The sequence below is a fragment of the Ruditapes philippinarum genome, unplaced genomic scaffold (genome assembly GCF_026571515.1).
Source record: "Ruditapes philippinarum isolate M1 unplaced genomic scaffold, ASM2657151v2 ctg6769_1_1_1_1, whole genome shotgun sequence".
In the NCBI taxonomy this organism is placed as follows: domain Eukaryota; kingdom Metazoa; phylum Mollusca; class Bivalvia; order Venerida; family Veneridae; genus Ruditapes; species Ruditapes philippinarum.
The window spans coordinates 64,688-91,786 of NW_026854354.1; the positions used below are offsets into that span (position 1 = coordinate 64,688).

General features: G+C 29.9%; 1 protein-coding gene across 1 annotated transcript; it reads left to right on the forward strand.

The window, feature by feature from the left end:
- Nucleotides 1-26,857, forward strand: LOC132739907 (uncharacterized). Its single transcript, XM_060727739.1, has 4 exons — nt 1-109; nt 24,221-24,860; nt 25,393-25,551; nt 26,244-26,857. Exons 2-4 carry the CDS (start codon nt 24,294-24,296, stop codon nt 26,838-26,840), a joined length of 1,323 nt encoding a protein of 440 aa, XP_060583722.1. The 5' UTR covers nt 1-109; nt 24,221-24,293; the 3' UTR covers nt 26,841-26,857.
- Nucleotides 26,858-27,099: the final 242 nt, after the last annotated feature.

Below are 27,099 nucleotides of genomic sequence, written 5' to 3' on the forward strand. Positions count from 1 at the left end.
TTTTATTCACAATGAGCAAAAGATAATGTTGTGGTGATGTTTTTACGCACTAGTAGTTGAAATACGCCTGGTATTCTTGGTCTACCAGTATAATATGCTAGGCCTATAGGTAAGTAGCACACATAGGCATTCAGCCAGTATAGCGTTGACTTGATAGTTTATGTAGCGTTTTATGTCCTGTTTTTAGACACAATTAGCTATATACCATAACTTTGCTAGAAGCTTAAGTAAGCTTCAACAAATTTGTCAGTAATTTAATAAGAAGAAAAAAAGTCTGTTTTAACGCTTCACTGGAATTTATATATCAATATACATAAATGTAAAATTTCATTTAAGTGTCATTAAATATACACAAGATATCAAAATATGTAGACTTTTTTTGTAAAAAAGTATACATAATTGACCTACAATTGAGCATCGGGGAAAGCTTTAAAGCTTCAATTTATATATAGATTTACGAAAATCTTTAAAACTTGAAAATGATAGGTGCCTCCCAATTGATTATTGTTTACAATATTGTTAAAGGTATTTTATTTTCTTTTCTGTTTTATTTCCTTTAAATTAAAAAAGTAGAAAATTAAAGTGAAAGAAACAGTGATATTTTATAAAAACAATTGCATTTATTTGATGTATACAAAAACCTTTGTTTTGACAAATCTAAAGTAAATTGTTTTACATAACTATTAAATATGATATTAAAAATCTCTCTTGAAATGTAATAATATTCTTTATTATATACTTATAAATGAAATATTGAAAACTATAATTGTTATGTTATAATGCGTATTTTCATTTCCCGTTTTTTTTCACTGTAAAAAATGTTTTTCACTGGTGTCTTGCCGGACTACTTTCATCTAAATTTAGCCAATACACATCATTTAAGGGGAAGTCTTGCAAAATTAATGTTATAAAAAGAGAAACATGTATACAATTAACAGAAATTCATTTTTTTGTAAATACAGGAATTATTTTCATCTTGTGTTATGAAAATAATCATTATTCCACTCTTGGCTACCGCCACTCATGAATATTTATTTTTGATATCACTCGATAAAAATAAATCCTGTATTTTATAGAAAAACTTAAATATCCTCTATAATTAAGCATTTTACATTTTTTTCAGGTCAAATGTAATAATATTCTTTATTATATACTTATAAATGAAATATTGAAAACTATAATTGTTATAATATAATGCGTATTTTCATTTCCCGTATTTTCACTGTAAAAAATGTTTTTCACTGGTGTCTTGCCGGACTACTTTAATCTAAATTTAGCCAATACACATCATTTAAAATGCGTTCCAGAATAAAAAAGGAAATTCCAGATGTCCTTTTTCCGGGGGTCGACCTACAGACACTTTTTCAGCAACAAATTTACATGCAGAGAGAGAGATTAAGATAGGGGAATAATTCCCCTATCTTTTAAACCTCCGACGAAACGCATTGCACCTGTTCGTTGTGCGGATAATATTTTACTATTTTCTATATGGGTTTATTTCCTAAGGATAATGTTGAAATCGTTGCTCGGAGTTATTTGATGAATAGTCATAGAACAAAATATTTCTCTTACTTTTGAACGAGTCGATAATAATGCCTTATTAATAAATTGAAGACGACCAATACTTTTTTAAAATATGAAATAGGGCGGTAAAAAAAAACTAATGCAAAAATATCTGATAATTTTTTCGGTACATGCTTACATACTTTTGTTTGAGAATATATAGTAGAGAAAAAAATCATACAATATTAATTCACATAAAATAGATAAAATAATAATGGACTATATAAAATATGATGACATTTATCTATTAAATATGTCATCAAATTGGGAAGGACAACAATATGTTAATCAAATAACCCACACGTTTGGTTCTTTACTTTAAACTATAGGCATTTTTATCTTGATGCTATTGTTTATACTATATTAAACATGTAATGTAAAACATATTTTTATTTATTTTACACGTATGAATAAATCATTCAAAATATTGACGAAATGTAATGCGTTTTTATTCATTTCCGTATTTTGTCTGTATAAGCTTTCTATTAATGCAGTATAGCCTATTTTCGTCAATATGCATATTACAAATAAATAAAAAAGGGCTGTAATAGCTGCACTCATTTTAAAACAGAGGGAAGAAAATATTTGACTGAAATTTATTATATTTCTATAATTACGCTATTTGCGCCGCGTCACGACAAAACCAACATAATGGGTTTGCGACCAGCATGGATCCAAACTAGCCTGCACATTCGCGCAGTCTGATCAGGATCCATGCTGTTCGCTTACAAAACTCTTTAACAAGTACAGAAACTGATAGCGAACATCATGGATCCTGATCAGACTGCGCGGATGCGCAGGCTGGTCTGGATCCATGCTGGTCGCAAACCCATTATGTTGGTTTTGTCGTGGCACGGCTCATTTATTTTCATTATGAATATTAATTTATTATATCTTATCCGTGTCTTAAACGACTGGTGAAATATTTATTTTCATTCTTCTCAATCAAGTAAATAGTAGGGAAAAAACAACTTAATCTCCTCTTTTCATTATATTCTTAAACATCCTTAATATTGCATACATAAATTAGATAATTATTTTTCCTGTTTTTAAACTTTCAGAATTTACTTTTTACTGCAGGAAAACTTATTCCCGTATTATCACTAGTGTCTTGCCGGACAACATTTTTCTGAAGTCAGCCACATCACAAAATTAAAGAATTGTCTTTCAAATTTTAAAAAGTCGAACATGAGAAAATGTATATAATAAACTGATTTTTTTCTCTCTAAATACATGATTAATCATGAAAGTTTTGATATTTCTCTCGTCGTGAAATATCTATTTTCATACTATAATTCCTGTATTTATAGAAAGAAACTTAACCATCACCTATTTAAATTGAATCATCTTTTATCTTCTATAGGTAGCGTATTAAAAACAAATATAAATGATTCCGTCGTCACTTATTTATTATTTTATTTTTAGTCCGATACATGTGTAATCCATTGTCCAAGATATGTTTGTTAATTGCTGAAAAATAAAACAACTAAAATAGAGAAACAGCACTTGGTGAAATCTATGTATGGTGTGATATCTTGTTGATTTTTTCTATTACATCAGTTTCTTCACATCAAAGATCCTTTATCTGAAAACAAATATTGAAACAACGGTTAATCGTTTTATAATACAACCTAGTTTAACTTCATCGTTTGTTTTATTGATCACAAGCATTTAAATGAAATAAAAAAATAAAGTAGCTTCATTTTGTATGGATTTATAAAATGTAAAACCAGATTCTGTATTTATATATATATTAATATGTATTTATTTATTTATAAAAAGCTTAAACTTTTAACGTAAATAAGATAAATAAGAAAATAACTCCCATACGATGATTTCATAGCATATGTATTTCACTCATATAATTATACAAGGATTGTTTAAAACATATCTTCCTTTCACTTTACCTGTACACTGACATTTGCCTAAAGTATTATTTCAATATTCTACAATAAAATGAAACAATAAGTGAAATTTCTTGCAACCTGCTGCATTAGCATAGTATAAAAGGTGTCATAAATATAAAACATTAAGTGAATAACCCCCGCCTATTTTTAATCAAAACGCTTGAATCGTTCTAGCTAATAAACCAGTTAATTATAAGATTCATTACAGCTGATGTAAGGGTGGACTCACGCCACAACTGAGAATTCATTAATAATTTATCGGCTAGTCGAAGTTCATGACCTCGTGTAAATTGTTTACAAGTGTCTGCAATTTGTATCAATTTTCAACATGGCTAATGAAGCTACGACTTTCAGCGAACTTATTTGTTAAATTCTTCACATGGCCTATAATAGATACAAAAAGATACGCATTTTAAAATAATTTTATTCTAAATGTTTTAATAATATCGTTTTAATCGCTTCATTATTATGTTTTATATTTTTTTTTGTATCTAAAGATATCATATCAATATTCTAACAATGTGAAAAGATAAAGAAAATGTTACTAAATCATTTGTATTTTCTAAAGAAACAACAGAGATTTCTTCTCAGTTTTTTATTGCTTCAACCTTTTTCGTCTTTTGGGTCTTAATATAATCGATAATCGACATAAAATGATGTACAACGAACATATATTGCATAAAAAGTCAACTTTTTAATTCATGATAATGATAAATATCATATCGCCTGAACAGAAAAACTGAAATTAATACCTTTGATTTGCATTTGATGATCGCATAATCTTTCGCTCTATTTAAGTGTAGTCCATTTGATTATAATTTATAAAACAATAACACGCTACCACATCCTAATAAATGTTGTATACATTGTACTTCTGCGCATCATGTTTCCATTACGATGGGATAGCTATAGTGTCCGCTTAATTCGTTCCAGATATTAAATTACGCGTCAGAATGTTCCGGTAGCAAATTAGATGTAACACCTCAGTGTTAATTGCAGACATAGACGATTACCGCACTGAACTTGCATTATTGTGTCATAAAGGTAGTAAAATGTAAAAAAAAAAATGTTTTACTTAATAGTTTACAACTGTAACAATAGGATGAATTTATAAATTGGTCATCACGAGCTGTTATGTGTATCACGTGTACCGAAAACTAGTTTTAAGGCAATAAAATTGGTAGCATTTCTGATGCATAATTAGACTAATCTTATTGCAGAGTATATGTATTCATGCGTATATGTCTAGATTAAATTTTAAGGAACTGTGAAGTTCTATTTTTTAAAATGTTATCATTTACTCAGTATACAAATCAAGTCGCTGTGAGATAAATAACAACTAAAACAAACATTATTTAAATGAATTAAGTGTCACTGATAGTTAAACATATTTTCTATCATAGAGTTTCTTATATATATCAAACTATTAGTAAGAAGAAATACTGATATTTCAACAAGAAACTAGATTTATATTTCTTAAGTAGCCAAAGTTAAGCATTTTGATAATAGTGGAAACTTTCTCTCTATTCAGGTTGTTTAGAGTGCATCTTGTCTATTCAGGGAAATGATGACTTTAGACTATAATAAGGTCATTCATTCGCGGGCGATACAAACTCCAATATTGTAATCAGCCGGAAACATAAGAGCACGCGTTTTCATTGCAAACAACATGCAGTTCCGCACAGTGATACGGGGGTATCCATCTTCAAATTAAATGTTACGTCTTTAGACAGAAAGATACTATATAATTGACCCTCCGCGAAAATTGCTTAAGCTTAAGTACCGCTGTTCTTATATTCATAAAATAAAATCTTAACCGTTAAACAAAACAACCCGTTTAAATGTCCCAAGATCCAACATACACGTATAATTGTTTGACGGACGTTCCTAAGAATAACGCCTAATGGCAGGTAATCAAGATAACTCAAACCCAAACAATATACAGTACAAACTTGAGTAAAAAACAACGAAGTACGCATTTCAAAATATAAGATAGGTACAAGCCAATTAAGTACTATCTTATTCATTTAACACGTAAGGAACTAATATTTCATTGCAATTAGATTGTACAAGCACAATTAACTTATAATCCAAGATATACGTTGCTTAATATATTGTTCAAAACTTCGCTTTTTCAAATACATGTTCATTATGACCCGGATGCGCATAATTGACAGGTATGTAATACGATAACATCTTATTTTCATCAGGTAGCAGTATTAGCCCAAACCAAAGTTAAAACTAAAAGGTGACTCAGTACATAACTATAAGCATACTGCTATATTTCACTTTGTGATAACAATAGACATTTTTCTATCCCCATTAGCCCAGTTGAAAACATTAAATGATTGCCGTATGTATATTGACGTAAAAACATCGTCGGCCACGTAGCAGAATTACACAGGTACCCCAATATAACTATTGCGAGACTTATGGTCTTTACAATATGAATCATTGAAAGCAAGAAATAACGTTAACATTTATAGGTTGGTACGAATAAAGACGGCACCAGCTTCTAGAGATAAAAAATATTGTTTGTCACGCAGCGGAAAATCACGGATACCCCCAAAGTATTATAGTCAGGCTTATGGTTCCTACAATATGAATCATTATACTAAGCATGAAATCACAAACATGTATAAAGGTGCGTATGTATTAAGATGACACCAGACTTCCCCCAAGAATAAACGTATCCATAAAGGCAGAGTTTATTCCGCTGTCCAAACTATATTAAGCGAGGTGCTATGTCTCAGCCTCTCACTCAGACTGGGCACTAAATAAGTGATTTCCAACTTCCTGAAAATGGGAATTCATGGTGTGAAGCATAAACGCGTGTCATTTGATGTTTACACAGACAACTTACAAAGAAATAAAATGTTTCTATTATGCCTAACTTTGATTTTCTTCTTTATCTTGAATATTTATCAATTTAAAAAGAATAATATATTGGCGAAATACCTGGTAAGGAACATGGTGGAGTAAAACTCAAGCTTACAATTTTGTCGTACGCGCAGGGGAACATATTTTAGTAACAATTTGCCCTTTACCGTTGATCACGTGACATCCTGTATTGTGACATGTATTTGTATCAATGTTTGGGACAGCATCATAATTTGAAAAATCTATAAGGACTCTTCGATACCAAAAAATATACCGTCTTTCGCAATTACGTTTCATTAGGCTTTTTTTTCCATAAATTTAGATGCACATTTCATTTCTATCTATCAAGATTAAATAATCCAATTTTACATATACTTTATGGTTCAATATAAAAGTGGTCAAGATTAAAAGATACTCTAAATATACCATATTCATATAAGTAAAATTGAAACTGACTTAAAATGATATCAAGCGACGAAGTAGAACAACATCACTTATATCACCGCGGTAAGAGCTGTTTTGAACAGTGTTTCTAAGACGAATAATATAAAACAAAATGCACACAACAACATAGGAACACAATCTTTATTTGAGAAAAATATGAAAATGCATGTAAAATTAATTAATTAAAATATCACACGTACATGCACCTATTAATTACATTATGTGACATCGAATTTTATTTTGCATGATCAAGTGATTTTTACTTTATGCCTTCTGACGTTGGACAACAGATTGTGCAGGATCGGACATTATACCAAAGTTATTTAATCCAAATTAGTTGGTTTGTTAAATTAAAGCAAAAGTTTGTATTAAATAAATGTAACTGTAAGAATTACATGTTGTTATACATTTTCACAATAACTATAATGTTAAATGTATAGAATTAACGTAACGTTATATTTTGCCGTCTTAAGCTACTGTATTAAGCGAAACGCGTCAATTACTCTGTAAGATAAAACACTTTGTTGATGAAAGGTTATGATTATTAAAGGTATTAATAATTATTTACAAATATTTTGTAACTTTGAAATCAAAACAACGACATTAATAAATAGAAATATTTATATCTTTATGAACAAAAAAGCTATTGCTTTTCATGTGACTGTTTTCACAAGGGGATTTTGCGTTGAATTGCTTTGTAGTTGGCTGGGTTACACTGAACAAGCAGACACAAGTTTGTTGTAAAATAGAAGTCTTATTTTTCATTTTATAATTAAATCATTAAACAAGAGAAGCATTAGATATTCAAGAGAAGATATGTATATATTGTATAATTTCAAGCTATTCAAGTGTTAAGTCATGAACACATATTGATAGTTAATTTAACAAACATAGAAAGAATTACTGTGTATTAACAAATACAAATGAGTGTAAATAAAACATAATTTACATTCAATAATTAACATTCAATAAGTCAATAATATAAGAAAGTTGTTTTCTGTTATATTCAGTTAGTACTTATATTTAACACAAGATTGATAGATAAAATAAATACGTAGTTTTTAATACTACAATATTAGAAATGAAAATATATAAAATTTCTTACCTGAACAAGCAGACACAAGTTTGTTGTAAAATAGAAGTCTGCCTGTTCAGTTTGAAGACTCTCAATTTATACCAAAAGGGTAGACCAATAAATGTCACCTTGTCAAGAAATACTAATTAAACATATATACATGAAACATTAAAATGATATAATAATTTGTAAACATCTACAGTCATTTTGAAATACACTACTCTTTGGTGCTGACTTTTTTACTGTCTAACTCTGCTTGCGTCACTCTATCTTTTGTAGCTTTGAACAATTCATTGGTGGCATGGATTTAAATCTTGTTTGTCATACTGCCCTCTAATACAAGCTGCTTACCATTCCTTGAACTGGTCTGGCAGACTGCATCAAAACTTCCGTTAGGGTCGCCCTGTATTGCTGAGAGGGAGAAATGAAACGTTCTCAAGCTGTCCCCACCCTCTGGTATTTGGATACTCCCTTGGTTTCCTTGAAACTGTATACATGGCTTCTGTGTACATGAGGGCTTTCTCCGTAAATATTCCTCTATTATTCGCAATGAGGTATCTGTCAATTTAACTTGAACTACACTTCTATTTGAAGTAGAAATTGAATTTGAAGAGAGACCATATTGAAACCCTTCTTCCAGTGCAGCCATTTTGGGTCTAACTTTTCTTTTAGTGTTATAAATGCCTTTTGACACTCTTCAGACCATTCAAACTTCACATCTTTCCTCAATAAATTATTAAGTGGCCTTACAATTTCGGCGTAGCCTAAAATGAACTTGCGATAGTAATTAGTTAAACCAAGATACTCTCGTACATTCTTTTGACTTTTAGGTACTGGAAATGATTTCACAACTTTAACCTTTTCAGGATTAACTTCTATCCCTTGTTCTGAAAAGAGATGACCTAAATACTCAACCCGAGGGGCAGCAAAACGACACTTTTTAGGTTGTAATTTGAGATTAGCTTGTCTTAACCTGTCAAAGACCATTTTCAAATGAACAAGATGGGAAGACCAATTAGGACTATGAATTAAGATATCATCAACATAGACTAGGGTAAATTTGAAGTTTAAACCCTGTAAGACTGATGACATGAGGCACTGAAAAGCAACGGGTGCATTACGCAACCCATAAGGCAGTCTTTTGAAGTTGTATGTACCACTATGACAGATGAATGTAGACTTGTGCTTAGTCTCAGGATCAAGGGGAATTTGATGGAAACCAGCTTTTAAATCTAAAACAGTGAATATCTTAGACTGGTTCTCAGCAACTGAGTCAATTACATCCTCAAACCTTGGAAGAGGAAAGTTGATAGGTACAGTGACAGCATTAAGCTTTCTGTAATCAATTGCAAATCTATATGTATTGTCCTTCTTCCTACACATGACCACCGGGGTCGCCCACATTGCATTTGAGGGCTCAATAAAGTCATTTTTCAAGTAATCTTCAATCTGTTTTTCAATTTCGACCTTTACTAGTGGAGGATATCGGTATGCATTTTGTCTTTGTGGAGGTGCATTGCCAGTTTCAATCCTATGGGAGTGTAACTTAGTACAGCCTAATTGAGAAGTGTTAGTTGCAAACATATCTTTATTTTCATAAATGAACTGTTTTAATGAAGCCAATTGCTCAGTGTTCAAAACACTGTTATCTAGGGAAATACCTAAATCTGCAAAAACCTTTTCATAATCTGGTAGACATGCTGTTGCGGTACTGATATTGACAGGTTTGTCATTTGTCACTGAATTCTCCTGTTTACTGCCAAGAGCACTAACAGAATTTTCCTCAATAGGTGTAAGTTTACCTATTACAGAATTGCTTCTTAAAGTGACTGGTACAGGTAATGGATTTAATATTCGACAAGCTGAATATCTGTTTACAGATTTTAATAAAGCTCTTGCACATGAGACCTTTTTGTTCAGTAATGATTGAACAGGCTCTAAAAGTACTGCAGTGTTGACAGGTACTTTAGACATATTTATAGGGACTAGTGTTTCAGACATAGGCTGCAAGGTTACAGCTTTCTGCAGACGAGCAAGTCCTGTTACTACACTTGAAACAAAATTGACAATTGGTATACCAGACTCACTCCTTAGAGTAGAAGTACTGAAGTCAAGAGAGCATTTATTCTTAGTGAGAAAGTCTATTCCTATTATAAGGTCATGATGAATATCATCGAATACATGGAATTTTTGAGTGAATTTGGCATTTCCTATGTTAATGTCTAACATAATGCTACCTTTGACTGGAATAAGTTTTCCACTAATACCTTTAACTACGGGAAACTCGCTTTTCTGGAGAGGTTGAGGATTGGGGAAAATTTTATGTAAGAGGGATTGTTTTACGCAACATATACTTGAACCGGAGTCAACAAGACTGCGAATACAGTATTTTCTTATTATGACATCCATGTAATTGTTTTCAAGCCTTGTTTGTACTGAGATGTTTGCAAGTGATGGGATATTTTTGGGTGTGCATGTTACTTTGATTTGACCTTTAGTGTGTTGACCTTGCTTGATACAATTACTTGAAGTATTTTTGTCTTTATGTTTTAGCCTTTCCAAATGGTTCCCTCTAAGACCACTGGCAGGCATGGACCCCTATTGTCGTTTGGGTTTACTTTGACATATTGTTGACAGGTGACCCTTTTTGCCACATTTGTCACAAGTTTTATCTTTGGCGAAACATTGATTTGCTGTATGTTTAGGAAACTTTCTTCCACATCTGTAGCACAGATCTTTAGGGTTATGATTATTCCTATTGTTAGGTTTTGACCAAGACCTTTTGTAATTGTTTGTTTTAGATGGTGTATGGTAAAAGCTTTGTGCTGCATTAACTGATGCTTGAGTTTCTGCTATTTGGTTGACCTGGCCCTTAATTTCTGCGAGGTGTACACCCATAGCTTTTTCAAGTAGATCGCTAAGGGCTTGTTCTGAAAAGTTGACCTGTGCTGGCATCACTGAGTGTGCACTTTCTGACAGTTCTGCCGTTTTGATTAAATCCTCCAAAGTTGTTGGTGGATTTCGCCTTAAATCTGCCTTAATGTGAGGTAAGACGCCATTTATTATAGCACTTAGGACAGTTTTATCTTCAATATCTCCTAACCTTGCCTTTTGTTGTATTATCGTTACAAAATCGCGTATTGATTGTTTTGAATTTTGTTTCATTAGGAACAATTCAGAATGAATTTGAATTGGGTCAATACGTTTTCCAAATTGTAAAATGAACCTTTCTTTTAGTACCTCAAAATTATTTTTTATTTCTTCTGGTAAGAAAAAGAACCAATTAAAAGCAGTTCCCAGAAGATAAAATCCAAATGTTAACGCCAAATCGATATCCTTAAGTTTAAGGTATTGGCCATAATAGATGTATCTATTTAGCCATACACGAGGCTCATCACGTGCGGGGTCAAATTTCCCTACAATGTCAATAAACAAGGGCCTACCTTTAATTTCTGGTGTTGGTTCCATTGTTGTTTTTCTAGGGTTGTCCGATGTGCACGTGGAGACTTCTTTAGTGAGCCCGTTGGATCTGAGATTTCTTACAAACTCTTGTTGTGGTTTCCTTCTGCTCATTCAGTGAAATTTGCTATTTGCGGATTCTCACACCAGTTTTCACAAGGGATCTTTGCGTTGAATTGCTTTGTAGTTGGCTGGGTTACACTGAACAAGCAGACACAAGTTTGTTGTAAAATAGAAGTCTTTTATTTTTCATTTTATAATTAAATCATTAAACAAGAGAAGCATTAGATATTCAAGAGAAGATATGTATATATTGTATAATTTCAAGCTATTCAAGTGTTAAGTCATGAACACATATTGATAGTTAATTTAACAAACATAGAAAGAATTACTGTGTATTAACAAATACAAATGAGTGTAAATAAAACATAATTTACATTCAATAATTTACATTCAATAAGTCAATAATATAAGAAAGTTGTTTTCTGTTATATTCAGTTAGTACTTATATTTAACACAAGATTGATAGATAAAATAAATACGTAGTTTTTAATACTACAATATTAGAAATGAAAATATATAAAATTTCTTACCTGAACAAGCAGACACAAGTTTGTTGTAAAATAGAAGTCTGCCTGTTCAGTTTGAAGACTCTCAATTTATACCAAAAGGGTAGACCAATAAATGTCACCTTGTCAAGAAATACTAATTAAACATATATACATGAAACATTAAAATGATATAATAATTTGTAAACATCTACAGTCATTTTGAAATACACTACAGTGCTTGGGGGAGTTGTCTGTCTGACAGCTGTCAGCTGTAGCTGTGTGAAGCTGTGTGACACTATACATTTATGTTAACATATGCTTGAAAGCAGTGATAGTTTAGAGAGTAGACTGTACGGTATAAACTAGTGTCAAATAATGGTCAAAATGGCTTAATAATAGCAAAACGAGATAAGGCCTCGATTAACGCAGTTTTAGTAATCCATCAGAGGGTGATTTGCGAAATCAAATCACAAGCATTTTGGAACTTATATAAATATTATAAAAGATACATGTATGTTATAAGATATAGCTATATACACATAAGATAAATCAGTCTTACGAAACTTTCAAATCAAGAGATAAAATATGTTTTCTTTCTCCACATTTTATGGATCTTATCGTTTTAACAGTACCAACCGCTTAATATTTAGAATGCCAACTATTCATGTAGGACGTTCTTTTGTGATGTTGTTTGGTGTACATATAATAATTAACATGCAATATATATACTTTATTCAGAAATAAGACATAATATGTCCATAATCTTACATAGCTAAATTCAATGATATACAAAAGGTTATAATATCTCAATTTCATAATCAAATATCATCTAAATAGCCGTTTTTTGAACAGTATATAAACTATAAATAACAATTGTTATCATAAACTGATCTTATCTTCAGTCACCTGAAAAATATATATCTGAGTGATCTTAATTCACAAATCTTTTTTTATAACAGGTGATAATTTATTCTACCTAAAAAATACAATTTTAAGAATTACAGAATACGATATATGCGAGATATAACAAATTTAAATGCTTGTACATGCACATGTATATATCAGTGTAATTTACATAATTCGGTTCAAATAGTTTGTTCTTAGTACAAAACGTTTTAAGACATACAAAGATAACTTCTGAATAACGACTTATCATTGTTTAAAAGCTCATTAGCATTTTAATACATAAGCATTTCTCAAAATAAAAACTCTTTTATATAACGTTTGCGTAAATCAATATACAGGGGACATTCTAACAAAAAGTGAAATTCGCCCTCTAATGTTTTACAGATTAAACATTTACGATCTGAATATGGGATTTTTAAAGGTTTATGCCACCTTCCTGTTTCGACTTCTAATCTGTGAGCCGAAACTCTTAGCCTTGATAATGCAGTTCTTAATTGCGTGTTTTGGATAATATCCAAATATGCCTGAAATTTACATGTTTCATATAGATTATATGTTCTTGCTCTAGATTACCCTTGTAATTGACTAATCCAATTTTGAATGAAACCATTAGTAAGTCTGCTTTTAAAATATTCTAAAAATAAAGTTTTATTTCCTACTCCCTGGTTGACTAAAAGTTTGTATCTAGCGAGTTTAGCTGTGGAACAACTCAAGAAATTGAACTAATGACACTTTGACCTGTTATTAACTGCGTAATCCGAGAGTTTATGAGATGTCAGGTAATTAAGATCGAATTGATCTGAAACTGGAAGGTGTGGCAGCCAGATATTGTATGACATGTACTGAAAAAATGCTGAGAAAAGTGTTTGAATAAAAGAAACCCAGAAAATAAGCAAGTACTAGAAGTTACTGAATTACTCTGTCAAACGAGTGATGTGTAACTATCGATAAGCAGTTATAGAGAGCGTTTTTATGTTAACATTTCCATAGATAATGTTAAAACCTGTTTCATGTTAAATAATATACAATGTACATGTAAGTTACATTACATAAATATTTTTAATGAGTCTTCAATCAACACATCATTTAAAAAAAAAAAACTTTCAACGGAATATGATTGTGTTGCTTTAGTTTCTGTGCAGATCTTACCGATCAATTTGAAAACAAATATAAGAAACATAAATCTGACCAAAATATAGGCATGTTTTAATGAAAGCAAATTATGCACAATGAAAAACATATACATTTCAATGTCGGAATGACATATGATATCGTGTGATACATATTAATATGATAACATTCACGATTCTATCAGCGGACGGAGGTCTTAATTCATTACTGCATCATAAAATAACGTGTCACCAAATTTACAGTCATATCTTTTATGGTGCAATCATAGAAGAAATTTGAGAATATATTAGACACAAAAACCTTCAAATTTATAACAGTAGCTAGCACTAAGGAAAGTAAACAAATATTAGTCATTAAACATAATTCATCAAAAGTAAATGTCTTCCACGGGTCCCTATATCAATCCTAAATTAAAACACAGGCCTTAATAAGTTTTCACTTATAAAGAGAAAAAAAGAATCCCAAAAGAAAGCCCAACACGGCATAATTGAAAATGTTGCATGCATTTTCCATCTTATATGTTTCCATCTTATATGTTTATCTTTGGAAAAACATTCATAAATTTCTTATAACCGTAAATAATTGGACGAAGCTCATATGGTTAATTAGTCGCCGGTAGAAACCGGCGACTATATTTGTAACAGTTTGATATTTTGCCTATGGAAGGTTTAGCCCTTGAAATCTGAAAATAAAAGCATATCAATCATTGAACAATTAAAGACAACACTTATTTTTCAGTAATCTCAAAAATTCAAACATATGATGACTTTGCTCAGTGAAATGAATATGCACATATTGACATCTTAAAAGCCAACATTACAATTTTCATAAAATGAATCAAAAACGTATCCCCAAGGATCAGTTATTGAATATTAGGGATACTTTTACTTTTTTTCTATGTGTCAAGCATTGCTATTTTATAATATATAAATTATGAAGGACATATGAAATGACACTTCAGAATTATTTGGTTGTTTATATTTTATGAGACCTATTATATTACATTATTTTATCTAATTATAAACAAATTCTCCCTGGTCTTTTGGTAAGAATCACGTGACTACATGTTTATACATTTATATGTTGTATATCGTTATAAAATCTATTAATAGTAACATATTGCTGATAAGACAGGTAACTTGTTAATGGTTGGCAAAATGTGTGGTGCAAACCATTGTAATTTTGTACAGATAATTGCATAAGTTATTTTTCATTAATCAGTTTCGTACTTTATAGCATTAGAAAAAACCTGTTTACTCATATTTTACACATTAAAATAAATTTTCAAAAACCTTTTCAAAGGATTAAACTTTCCTTTCTGTAAAACTTTCGACAAGAAAGTTTACGTTGAACATCCCAAAATAATGTTATGCTTAAAAGGCACATTATTGAAATATATAATGGTAATAGTTGATTTCGGTATATTCCGTCGGTTTCCGTCACGCAGGTTTCCAACTGTATGACTTTAGGGGTCCGAAATCTTATTAGATACATAGGAAAAAATAAACTTTGTGTTGATAGTTTATCGCACTGAAAGGCAATTTAACGTTAACTTTATATATCGTATAAAACGATGGGAATACATGTATTGATTTCAACTAAATTATATATTTTTTCTATAGCACATAATAATGATGTACAACAATTTTACAGTAAAATGTATTGTTTCATGAAATAATTAAACATATAAATTATATTTTCATAGTCACTTTGCAAGTATTCGATGACCGGTAATTATTTGTCGGTAATCATCTGAATCTGAACTAGTTACCTATACGGATTTCAATTTATGGCACAACAGTATATGTATATAGTACAATTACAAGAAGAATTACCAGCATAGCACTTGCCTTACAAGCATCAGTGGCAAACATTTCTCAACTCATTGTTCCTCTTATTTTTATACTTGAACCATTAAACTTATATTTTCTTATATTTATGATAATACAATCATTTTTCTATCCGGCGACTTGATGCTTTAGCATCAAAATCTCTACTTGTTCTTATTGTCTCTATTTTATCGCCACATCAACGTTGTTTGTGCTGTGTCCAGGCTATAAAAAGTTGTCCCGTACATTCAATCAGAGATGTAATATTTCCGGTTCTTAAAGGTCGTTCTGAACGACATTATTGTTGTGCCTGTAGTAATTTAGTTCTTTCTATTTGGCTATTATCTTATTGGGTGGTTCCAGTATTCCTCACTTGAATACTGTTTAATCACCCTTAGGATATGTAGCCGGCTTTGTCTTTTGACGTCTTATTTGTGATATGCGGGGTTCAAAACCTCTGATCCCCTTCTAAAATTCCATTGTATTTAGTTCCGCCCATTGTTTTCTTGTTTAGGGCACACGCATTTACTTTACTTCGGGATCATATGCCGCTTTTCATGGAATGGCACTTAAGTTTCACATTTAAGTTCCTTGATAACCGCCATATAAAACACCTGCGGATGATTCTAAATCTAAAATTGTACCGGTTCATGTTAAATGTTAAATTCTGCTTAAGCCGGTGCTAGGGGGCGTAGATGGTATATTGCACTTGACAGTACCGTCCATGAACAGGCTCAGTCAAATCGAGCCTGCAACAGTTTCAATTTTGCCGTATTGGGCTTTCTTTGGGGATTCTTATTTTCTCTATTTGATAATGGCCTTCCCCCAAAAATACTTTATATATACAGTATATGTATAGTGATCTTAATTGAGGAATGCCAGCAATTTCATGAATTTGTTTTTGTTGAGAAATCAGCAAAATAAATAAATAAAGAAAGAAAAAAAAATAGTAACCCCAAATGAATTGAACCAACATCATCTAATACTGAGTTACCTTACAGCTATTTATAAAGAGGCAGTTGATTGATGTGTTTTCGCTCCCGACAAAAGAAAAACATAAGAAAAAAAAGAAAGAAAGAAAAAGGAAAGAACAAGAATAAAGCAATATATGCGACCGTTGAATATTTAAAGACGTCAAATGTTAGAGACGGATTGTAAACTGATACATCGTGGAGAAAGTATTATTGATTCAAGAGAAGTGGAAATAATTCATTTAACAGATAAACCGTTTGATTTTAGCAGAATATTTTCATGTCAATGATTATTTTTGATTATATTATTCGGAATGTTCTTCATCGATGCCCCATCGGAGTCTCTATGAAAAAAAAATTAAATATATAGCAGGCGCATAAAAATCTCAACTGTTATATAATAATTGAGTTGTCTTCCTATATGAATCCATGAAAGCATTGCACATCTATATATCAATACAGTTTTCAAATGATATGCTCATTGAAGTTTACTGAGTATAATGGGTTTGTAAGAATAAAGAAAAGGTTCAAAACCATGCAACAATGCTAGTTAAAACTTATAAATGTTATTTTCTATCAGTGTTAACATACCAAACTGACCATACTTTCAATGTTTCAGTCCAATTTAAGTTTCAATGTAATTATATTTTCATTACAAATGAAACTGACTGTCAAATCCTGAAATGATATTAATTGGACATATATGTTTTTTTCATTTTCTGTAACTTTGTACGTGTCTTGTCAGAATATTGAATATTCATATGTGCGATTTTGTTTATGTTTTTCCAATGTGTGCATGTAAAATCATTTTGACACAAGTCTGTAATCAAAACATTTATAGAGAACGGTTGTGTTTCAAGTATACAAAACAAATCTAGTGAATCGTGTTCATTATTACGCACATAAGTGACAAGTAGAATAAACATCTCACTTATCGCTTTTCGTCATTATATTGACAAAGTACTAATTAAAAAGAAACAAAAACACAAATAAGATTTGTATATTTTTAATGCTTGAATCAATTAAGTGTTTTTACAACAGCTTGTTGCTTTTCAAAACCCAAGGTTTCAAAACAAAGTTTATCAATAATTGTATTGAATAAAAGGATCGAACAACCTGCTTCAAAGGAGGGGTATGTAAATTAAAGATTCATTTTAATTTCTTTATTTTAGTCACATTCTTAATATGGCAATAAGTACAATTAATATCTTGATTTTCTGTAAATAAGATGATATGTTCTGAGATTGAGTTTACCAAGCGTATTCTCATACTAGTTATTTATTTTTAATATATGTTATAAACCGTTGGTTATTTAGCTGTCACAACATATTGCTCCGTTATTTAGATGCCCACCTGTTTCCTATTGTACAAATAGATGTCGAACATACAAAAACGGTGTAATTATATTGCAATGGTGCATCAATAGTTTAGTGTAGCCCGTCTTCTCCATTTCTTAATGTGTTTTGTATAATACCTAACTTGTTGTCATAGTTGTTTGGTATAGTATAAGCAATATTAGGTTTTAATCTTTAATCATTACCGTTATCAATCACAACTTACTATTAAACGTATGTCCGTTATATGTTTATTTATTGCACACTATTTGAAGAAAGTTTTGCGTAAGAAGCCGATATGGAAAAAAGTTTGTGAGAGAAACGTATGTGTCTGCTGTTCGTGCAAACAGATAAACGAAAAATGTGTGTTGTTATAGAAAATGCATAACAGAATAATAGAGAGAGTAATCAGCAAAGGGAAACTAAATATTTAATATAACTGACTATGAAAACATGCCATAGTTCTTTCATGTATTAGATGCAGGTACACATGGCTAATACTCGAATTTTGAAAACCATAATATATTACCAAAAGACGTTTACACTTTTGCAATGTAACTCAAAAACGCCAAAAATTATTTATCTATTTTTCATATCTTATTAAATACTTAAATTTTTCCAGGACATTTCAAGACATTGAATAAGGTAGTACAAGTATCTTCCACAAGTACATGTACTCACCAATATTTACGATAAGAGATTTGTTAAATACAAGAATTCAATTAATCAGTTTCGTTCCATGAAACGAGCACAATACCGGTGTTTCGATAAAAGGCGTGAAAACAGCGCGCATCCAGATTCATGCTAATTATCATGAAAATGTAATTGAATGTGTAATATTGTGAAGTAAACAAAATGACGCGATTAACACATTATCAATGGCACTTTAAAACTACGAAAATAAAAAAAGTGGTCAAAATATGTATAAATAGCTTTTACTGCGTTAGTAACGCAGTAGAAATAAAGTTGTAAATACTAGAATTTCAATCATTAATCGCACATAACAATTATGTAAGATATAACTTGCATCTTAAACCTTTTTTGTTTTCCTTACATCTTATTACATTTTCTCAAGTTTGTTTTTATTGAAATATTTTGACTTATCTGGCATGTAGCTTTAAACTTAACAGGATGTTAATTATGCACTTATAATTATGTATTTTCCTATTTATAATTAGGACACATGAAAAGTTTTTCTTCTATGTCATAATTTAAATTCATTATTAATCTTAATAAAATAATTACGCTTTTATGCCTATTATAATAATTTACGATAGGATTTTTGTCTAATTATTCCTAGTATATTGAAAATTGCAGACAGACAAATAAAACATCTTATAATATTTGACATTAACAAAAGATATCTATTATACGACTTTGTATTGGGTATTTTCACGTTTTGAAACGAATTCAGCATTTTTGTAATCGCAGAATTAACCGAGTTTGACCCTTAGTCGATGAAAGGTTATTCAACATCTGCTCAATTAGAGAAGAAGAGAAAATCAGCCTAGACTGTTTGGGTTGAAATAGAAAATAGTCTCAGGGAAAAGTACATATGTGTTATGTAAAATGTGTAAGTTTAAGTGTGTACTAAACACTGAATGACATTGATTTGAACTAATAAGCAAAACACAACAAACAATGAAAAATGGCTACTGAATCTTCAAGAAAGAAGTACATAATTGTGATCTGAAAGTGCGTTGGAATTTGTTAATTAATCAGGTATATATAAACTCTCCATTTTCATGTTTTAAATAGATTGATTATAATATTTTCCTTTCTGTAATTGTATTAAGCATCACATAATTATTACCTTTATTTCATAAGGCTTTAATAAAATGGTTCTTACCTATGGTTGTAGCTTAGGTACCTCTCTTTTATTTCCATGCAAATGTGTGCCATGGATTTTAATTAACGAATCATAACATCTTTAGTGTAAGGATAAATCAAGTTGTTGTAATTCAATTGCTCTAAACACATTATTATTTCAATTTTACATTTTACTGTACCATACACAAACATTCTTTAAAATTAAACAAACGTAATAATTTTACGCATGTTATAAAACTTTATAAATTATTTTTAATATATTCTTATAAAGTTTATTGTTAATGGTTGTTTTTCTTGCATATAATATGATTCTTAAGTATAGGTTAAGGTTTATTTGTACGTATCAACAAAAAAAAGCGCCAATTTATTTTTGTAAATACTTACTAATAAATTTTAACCGGTCGTTTCTATTATTTTTACAAACAGTCGATTTACTGGACTGAATAACAATTTGCCGATTTACCAAAGTAAATGTGTTACGATTCATTTGAAGTACTGCAATCCTATTGGACACAAATAATTTCAAACACTAATTTTTTTTTTATTCGTTCCAATTTGTCCGTAAATAAAAAGTAACATATTAGAATTATTATTTATCCTTGCATTAAATTACATAAATAAAATTACATCTACTTGAAAACCGCTTTTTGTATGCCATATGATTTTATAAGACTCATATCACACACAAATCAGATTGAGTATATGATACATGCAAATGTTGTCAGTCTTAAAATGAGTGATAAGTTTCCAATAAAAGTTTGATCGTTTGAAACTATTGAATAAATGTTTGATTTATTTTATTTTATTTTATTATATTAAAGCAAGTAAAGAATTTGATGACGAAAAAATGCAATGAAATTGTTCATTTTATATTACAGATTACAGAAGAAAGAAAAAGGCATTTGACATAAAACAATCAATTGGACGTATAATGGATATTAATATAAAACGGCGTCACATAAGGAGTAGCAAAAAATATAATGTTTGTTTTGACAAGTGATGCATCGGAAAAACCGCGAACACTTCTAAATGCGCGATGAAGACATCAGGCATAACATTTAGCATTGACGTTGCTGAAGTGATTTTAGTATTCTCAATTTATCATGTTTCAACTAACGTTGTTTTTAATTTGATTCCGGAAAATGTATAAATATTATGATTTGTTTAAAGGTGCTTTCAGTTTTGTGTAATATAATATTGCGCCATATTTTAATATTTAATAATAATTGATTTCTAAGGCATATTGTGTCATAAACTTCTGTTTTTTTTCCATAATCTTTGATACTTAAACTTAAAGTCACGTAATGCCTCACAATACTGTTAGTTTCATTTCTCCAACATTTTTTGGGTAGCTTGTAAGATTTCTTAAAAATAGTGCTCACTTATTTTCCATATAGAACAATTTTGCGATTGATAAAGTTATTGTGAATAAGTTTTCGTATGGAAGTCAAAATATTTACTTTGTTTACATTTCCATGCCTTTATGACACATTACTGCACATCAAACCATACTTTCCTCATCATGCTCTAAATCTATGATTTAAACATTATTGAACACATGTTTGACATATCTAAAGAATTTAATAATTATGGATTTCAGAGACATATTGGCCTTTAACCTTTTTAAAATTTTAATACTAGCGTTAAACACCCGATATCTTTCTTTGAAACACATTTTATCCTTAACATGTTTCAATGTTCAAATTGATTTTTATATGTGATTTTCGATAATCAGTTATAAAATTAGATATGTGATCAGACTTCTCCATAAGTAATTTATTAGTTATTTTAATTAATTTGATGATTGTTCAGTAACCTCAACTTTGTCTTAATTTGGGTTTGTTACAGGAACAATGCATGAAATTTAAAAATTGAATCTTTAAGCTCTTTCTATACATACATTTTATCGCAAGTTAGATAATTTAGAAAGCAATGAAAAAACAAAGAAAATCACATAAATAATATGGGGAAAAACGATCAAAAAAACTCATCAGTAAAAATTCTTTTGAATATATTATAATTGTAATAACAAAGCAGCCTGGTTGAAAACGGCCTAATATTTTTCAAGATACTTTTGATTTTAGATGAAAATAATAGTTTCATTTCCAGTTATGTATTCATATTGTCTCCTCTGCTTGTATTTATTTAAGTTTAACTTGTGTTGCATAAAAGTTATCATAATGTTAGAAAGCTATATTTTTATCATATTATTTATAAAACACATTTATTCTTTTTTTTATTTAATCACTGAAGATAGTGTAGACATTCTCACAAATTGTGTAACTAATCAACCAAAAGTTTAACATAATTTCTCCGTTATGCGGTACGACTTTTAGTGCTACTGCTACTACTAGAGAAATGATTAATGTGAAATCGACTGTCTGTGAAATGGACATTAATATACAACTAGAGATTGTACGATTAGCCTCTAATGATTGCTCACAAGATTTGGAACTTCTTTGAGTGAAGATATTTTAGAACATTGAATCGGCACTTATGGAATATGCATGCATAGCTAACAGCTATCTTTAAAATGTCCGCATTATTTTGAATACTATAACAAAAGTATCAAAAGTTGAAGAGATTTGTCATATTGCTATAAAACTCTTTTGAAATAAAACTTTGGTTGAATGAGCTTTGTATTTTTTATTTATTTTTTATTATTATTTATTTATTATATATTTAAGATATTCACTCAGCAATAAAACAATATATTTTCATGACACCAATCAATCACATTATTGCATATATAAATAATATTGATATACTGCATTTTTATTACTTATTAACAATCTGATGTTTTTAATCACATATCAATTACTTTATAATTCATCCATTAATAATGTATTTTCATTTATTCTTTTTGATTAATCAATTTAATAATTCGTTCTTTTTGTTTAATTATTGTTTGATTATTTACTATTAATTAATACATAAATAAATAAATAATAAGTAAATAAATAAATACATAAATTAATTGATTAATTAATTTTTTATTCATTCATATAGTTATTTACTAAACTATTTTATTCATCCCTTTATTTATTTGTTTATCTAATACTAATTTGAAAAAAATAAGTAAAACTTAAAAATCTTCCTATCATTAAATGCTAAATTAAATGCTATACATGTATTTTACAAGTAAATTACATGTTCATTTTTTTTAAAGAAAGCAAAGATGATTATCTTTCACCTATTTCCCACTTCAAACAAATTTTCCTTGCCCATACTGAAGTAATGGGTAATTTGGAAACACATCCCCGTAAATATAACAGTTATATTGTTAAATATAATCTTATTATTATTATTATTATTATTATTATTATTATAAGTATAATTATAAGTATTATTAAAATGTAAATAATGATTACATTGTAGTTAAAAGAATAAGCATTTTGTATAAATAAGAAGTTAATTGACAATAATATGATACTACTAGATTAAAATTGAAAAAATACTAATATCAGTTTTAGGTAGCTTTTAACTGTTTTTTTTTTCTTATTTTTGTTGTTTATTTACTATATATTTTCATTATGACAGTATGATGTATGATGGAAAATTCTAATTAAAGAAACAAATTGTCCAATAAAACCAAATGTTTGCGTTATTTTACTAAACCATATATCATAAAAGTATTTTCTACTACATATTTAATGACAATTAAAAGCACAGACAATACTTACGCATGAGGAATATGGAGAAAAACGTTTCATGTATATTCATTTTATTTAACAGTATTAGACAATTTGAAGGCACTAATACTGATTCCGGAGAATAGACTGCAAAATGTCAGCATTACTTACCCATTTAAAAGTATAAGAAATATATACTTCTATGTATACATGTATTCATCAAATAAGTCTGATCATTATCTTTAGAAAATAAACCAATATAAAAAGATAGAGGACTATTATCTGAAAAACGGACAGATACAATGCGTTTCGTCTGAGGTTTAAAAGATAGGGGAATTGTTCCTCTATGTCAGTCAACACTCCATTTCTCTCTCTCTGCATGTAAATTTGTTGCTGAAAAAGTGGCTGTAGGTCGACACCCGTAAAAAGGACATCTGGAATTTCCTTTTTTATTTTGGAACGCATTTTAAGGGGAAGTTTTGCAAAATTAATGTTATAAAAAGAGAAACATGTATACAATTAACAGAAATTCATTTTTTGTGAATAAAGGAATTATTTTCATCTTGTGTTATGAAAATAATCATTATTCCACTCTTGGCTACCGCCACTCATGAATATTTATTTTGATATCACTCGATAAAAATAAATCCTGTATTTTATAGAAAAACTTAAATATCCTCTATAATTAAGCATTTTACTTTTTTTCAGGTCTGGATTGGAGCTTACAAGACACGCCAATATATGTAATGCTTTACTTCGAAAAGCCAAAAGTTCGCAGACAATGGCTTCATATAGCCCTAAACTGTTAGAAAAGAAATACAATAACTGGGTTAAAGCTCAGTTAGCTGTATTGTTGACTAAAGAAGGAGTTGAACCTTTTGTTTGTTATGAGATCAAACAATTTCAACTGAAATGTTTACATGATATATGTTACCTAAATGGCTTACCAAGTGGGACTTCTTGTTCCGTTTGCTGTACAGAAAATCTTGTAAAGTGTCCTACAAATAGAATATGTAATGTTGGGCGTGGGAAATGTATGTATCATCGGAATGTTGCAACACGGTACAATTCGTCTGGCTGTCCTATCAAGATATGTGATAACTTCAAAACTGAAATACAGAATGCACATAGGTACTTCGGTCCGTCGTACAAAAACAGTGATGCTACCCAGTGGTGCAGTAATTTCTGGGAAGTAGCAAAGTGCTTCATGCCCCCAGATGGGTATAAAGGAAAGGCATCTGCAGCAGAAACAGACTTTAATGGTATAATCAGCGTTATCCTTAATCACAAAGACTTCCAGGGTAAAGTAAATGAAAACCTCAATAACAAGATAAATATATTTGAAGAGGTAAACAATATTTCGATACTGTTTAATAATTATTATGAAGACTTATGTTTAGTACTTGGTAATTAAATATGTATTTGTTTTTTTATGATCTAAGGAATTTAATACTACGGTATGATAGTTATAATAAATTGTGATTTCATCTTGTTTTCTGGAAAAATATACATGTATACTAGTAAGGAATGATTTTTACTATTATTTAACAGTATGCTAGTTTACAGTCAGTATATTTCATAAGCCAAAGAACAAAGAACGTCAAACTTGAGAAAACTGTACCATGAAGTTAAGAAAAAAATTTAACATTCAAGTTATTTCTTTACATGATTTGTATTTAATGTAATATATGTATAATGTACATTTGCAGTATTTATTATCATATTTGTTCTGCTTGACAATTGCAGCTATGTATTGCATATGTTCTATAGAAATATTGTATTATTGTGATAGAGCTTTCAACCCTTTTTTAGATAAAACCATGTTTACAATGTTTTAGATAAAAAAATACATATAAGAATTGTTACTCTATTTTGACCAGGCAAGAGAAATTGGAAGAAATGTTCGACATTCATCAACTCTTGAAGTAGAAGACTCAGACCTTCAGAATTACTTTCAACTATTACAGCAACTCCTTTCTGACCCCGTGTATTTAGGTACTGACACGCATGCGCAGAATGCTAAACAAAAACTTATACAGGTGATTAAACTATTTCAACATTTGAATACGTTACACATTTCGACGTATGACTAGAACACAGTGCATTACATTTTGGAACAAATCATGTTGTTTACAAAAAATATACTGTTTTCCTTAACTTATGGTCGATTATCGTTGATGCGTTGTAAAATAGGATGCCTGTTATTTACTGATCGTAAACATTATAAAATGTTTCGGAACAAAATAGTTTGCTCTTCTTAAATGTTGACCGTATTGCAATGGCTCGTAAGGAAATATACAAACATTTGATCTTATAACCTGGTAGGGTGTGTCATAATGCCCTCCAAAAGATGCAAAATAAAGTCAGACTATTCAATTAAATACACGGCAATCATTGTTTTTTGCTGAAGATTTATACTAATTTTCAAAATATTTTGTTTGTAAACATACCTGGTTACGCCCTTGTGACTTTTTCTCGACACAGGAACAAACACTTATTGTGTTTACTACAATAGGCAAAGGTTTGCTTATACATTTTAAACTATCATCATTTTGATCAGCATGTAATTTACAAATTAGTGATAACAAACATTGTACACGTACTTGTTACAAATAGATACTATAGATCAATTATATCTTTGAAATGTACACTTTATGATTAAAAGATATTGAATTCTGATGTACTTGTATATTTATTGATATTGTATATTTTATGGTCTTTATAATTACAGTTAGAAAATGACACTCTTGTCATTGGTAAAGATGATATAAGAAAAGTACTAGACGATGTGGCAACAGTACTTCAAGACAAGATGAAGGCTGGATTAGATGATCAATATGAAAAAATTATGCTAGAAATGATTAGAAGAAAACAAGAAGATCTTCTATCTCTTGAGTCTAAAACTGCTGAGGGAACAACACAGATACAAGATAAAACTGATGCTTCTGTGAAAAGATTAAATGACGAACAGGGCAAAGAAATTGATATAATTCATAAACAAGGAGATAAAGAACGAACAGACCTGGCTGAATTAGGAGAGACGTTACAAAAAGAACTGAAAACAACAAGTAAAGCTGAGAAAGAAGAACAGTATCTATCTCTTGAGTCTAAAACTGCCGAGGGAATGACACAAATACAAGATGAAACTGATGCTTCTGTGAAAAGATTGAATGACGAAAGGGTCAAAGAAGTTAATACAATTCATAAACATGGAGATAAAAAGAGAAAAGAGCTGACAGAACTAGGAGAGACGTTACAAAAGAAACTGAAAACAGCAAGTAAAGCCGAGAAAGAAGAACAATATTTTGATTCCAAACAAAGTAAGTGATATAACATTTTATCACATGACATCATCATTTTTCCATGTGATATAACTATTACGAATTTCTTTGTGCTTAACACCTGATAAAATATAACAATTAAACGTCAAGGTTTGCACCACACATTGTTCTAAAATCATTAATTCATTATTCCTGAGTACAAAAATCTGTATCAAATGCATACTGTACTCCATTTAACCTCGCTTTTATTTTTAGCTCACCTGTCACAAAGTGACATGGTGAGCTTTTGTGATCTCTTTTCGTCCG

What these genes read in the sequence shown, in the direction of transcription:
- LOC132739907 (XM_060727739.1), top strand. Translation starts at nt 24,294, where the DNA reads ATGGCTTCATATAGCCCTAAACTGTTAGAAAAGAAATACAATAACTGG. An exon ending in AGATAAATATATTTGAAGAG is followed by an intron (nt 24,861 to 25,392) that starts GTAAACAATATT and finishes TATTTTGACCAG; the next exon opens with GCAAGAGAAATTGGAAGAAA. An exon ending in CTAAACAAAAACTTATACAG is followed by an intron (nt 25,552 to 26,243) that starts GTGATTAAACTA and finishes TTATAATTACAG; the next exon opens with TTAGAAAATGACACTCTTGT.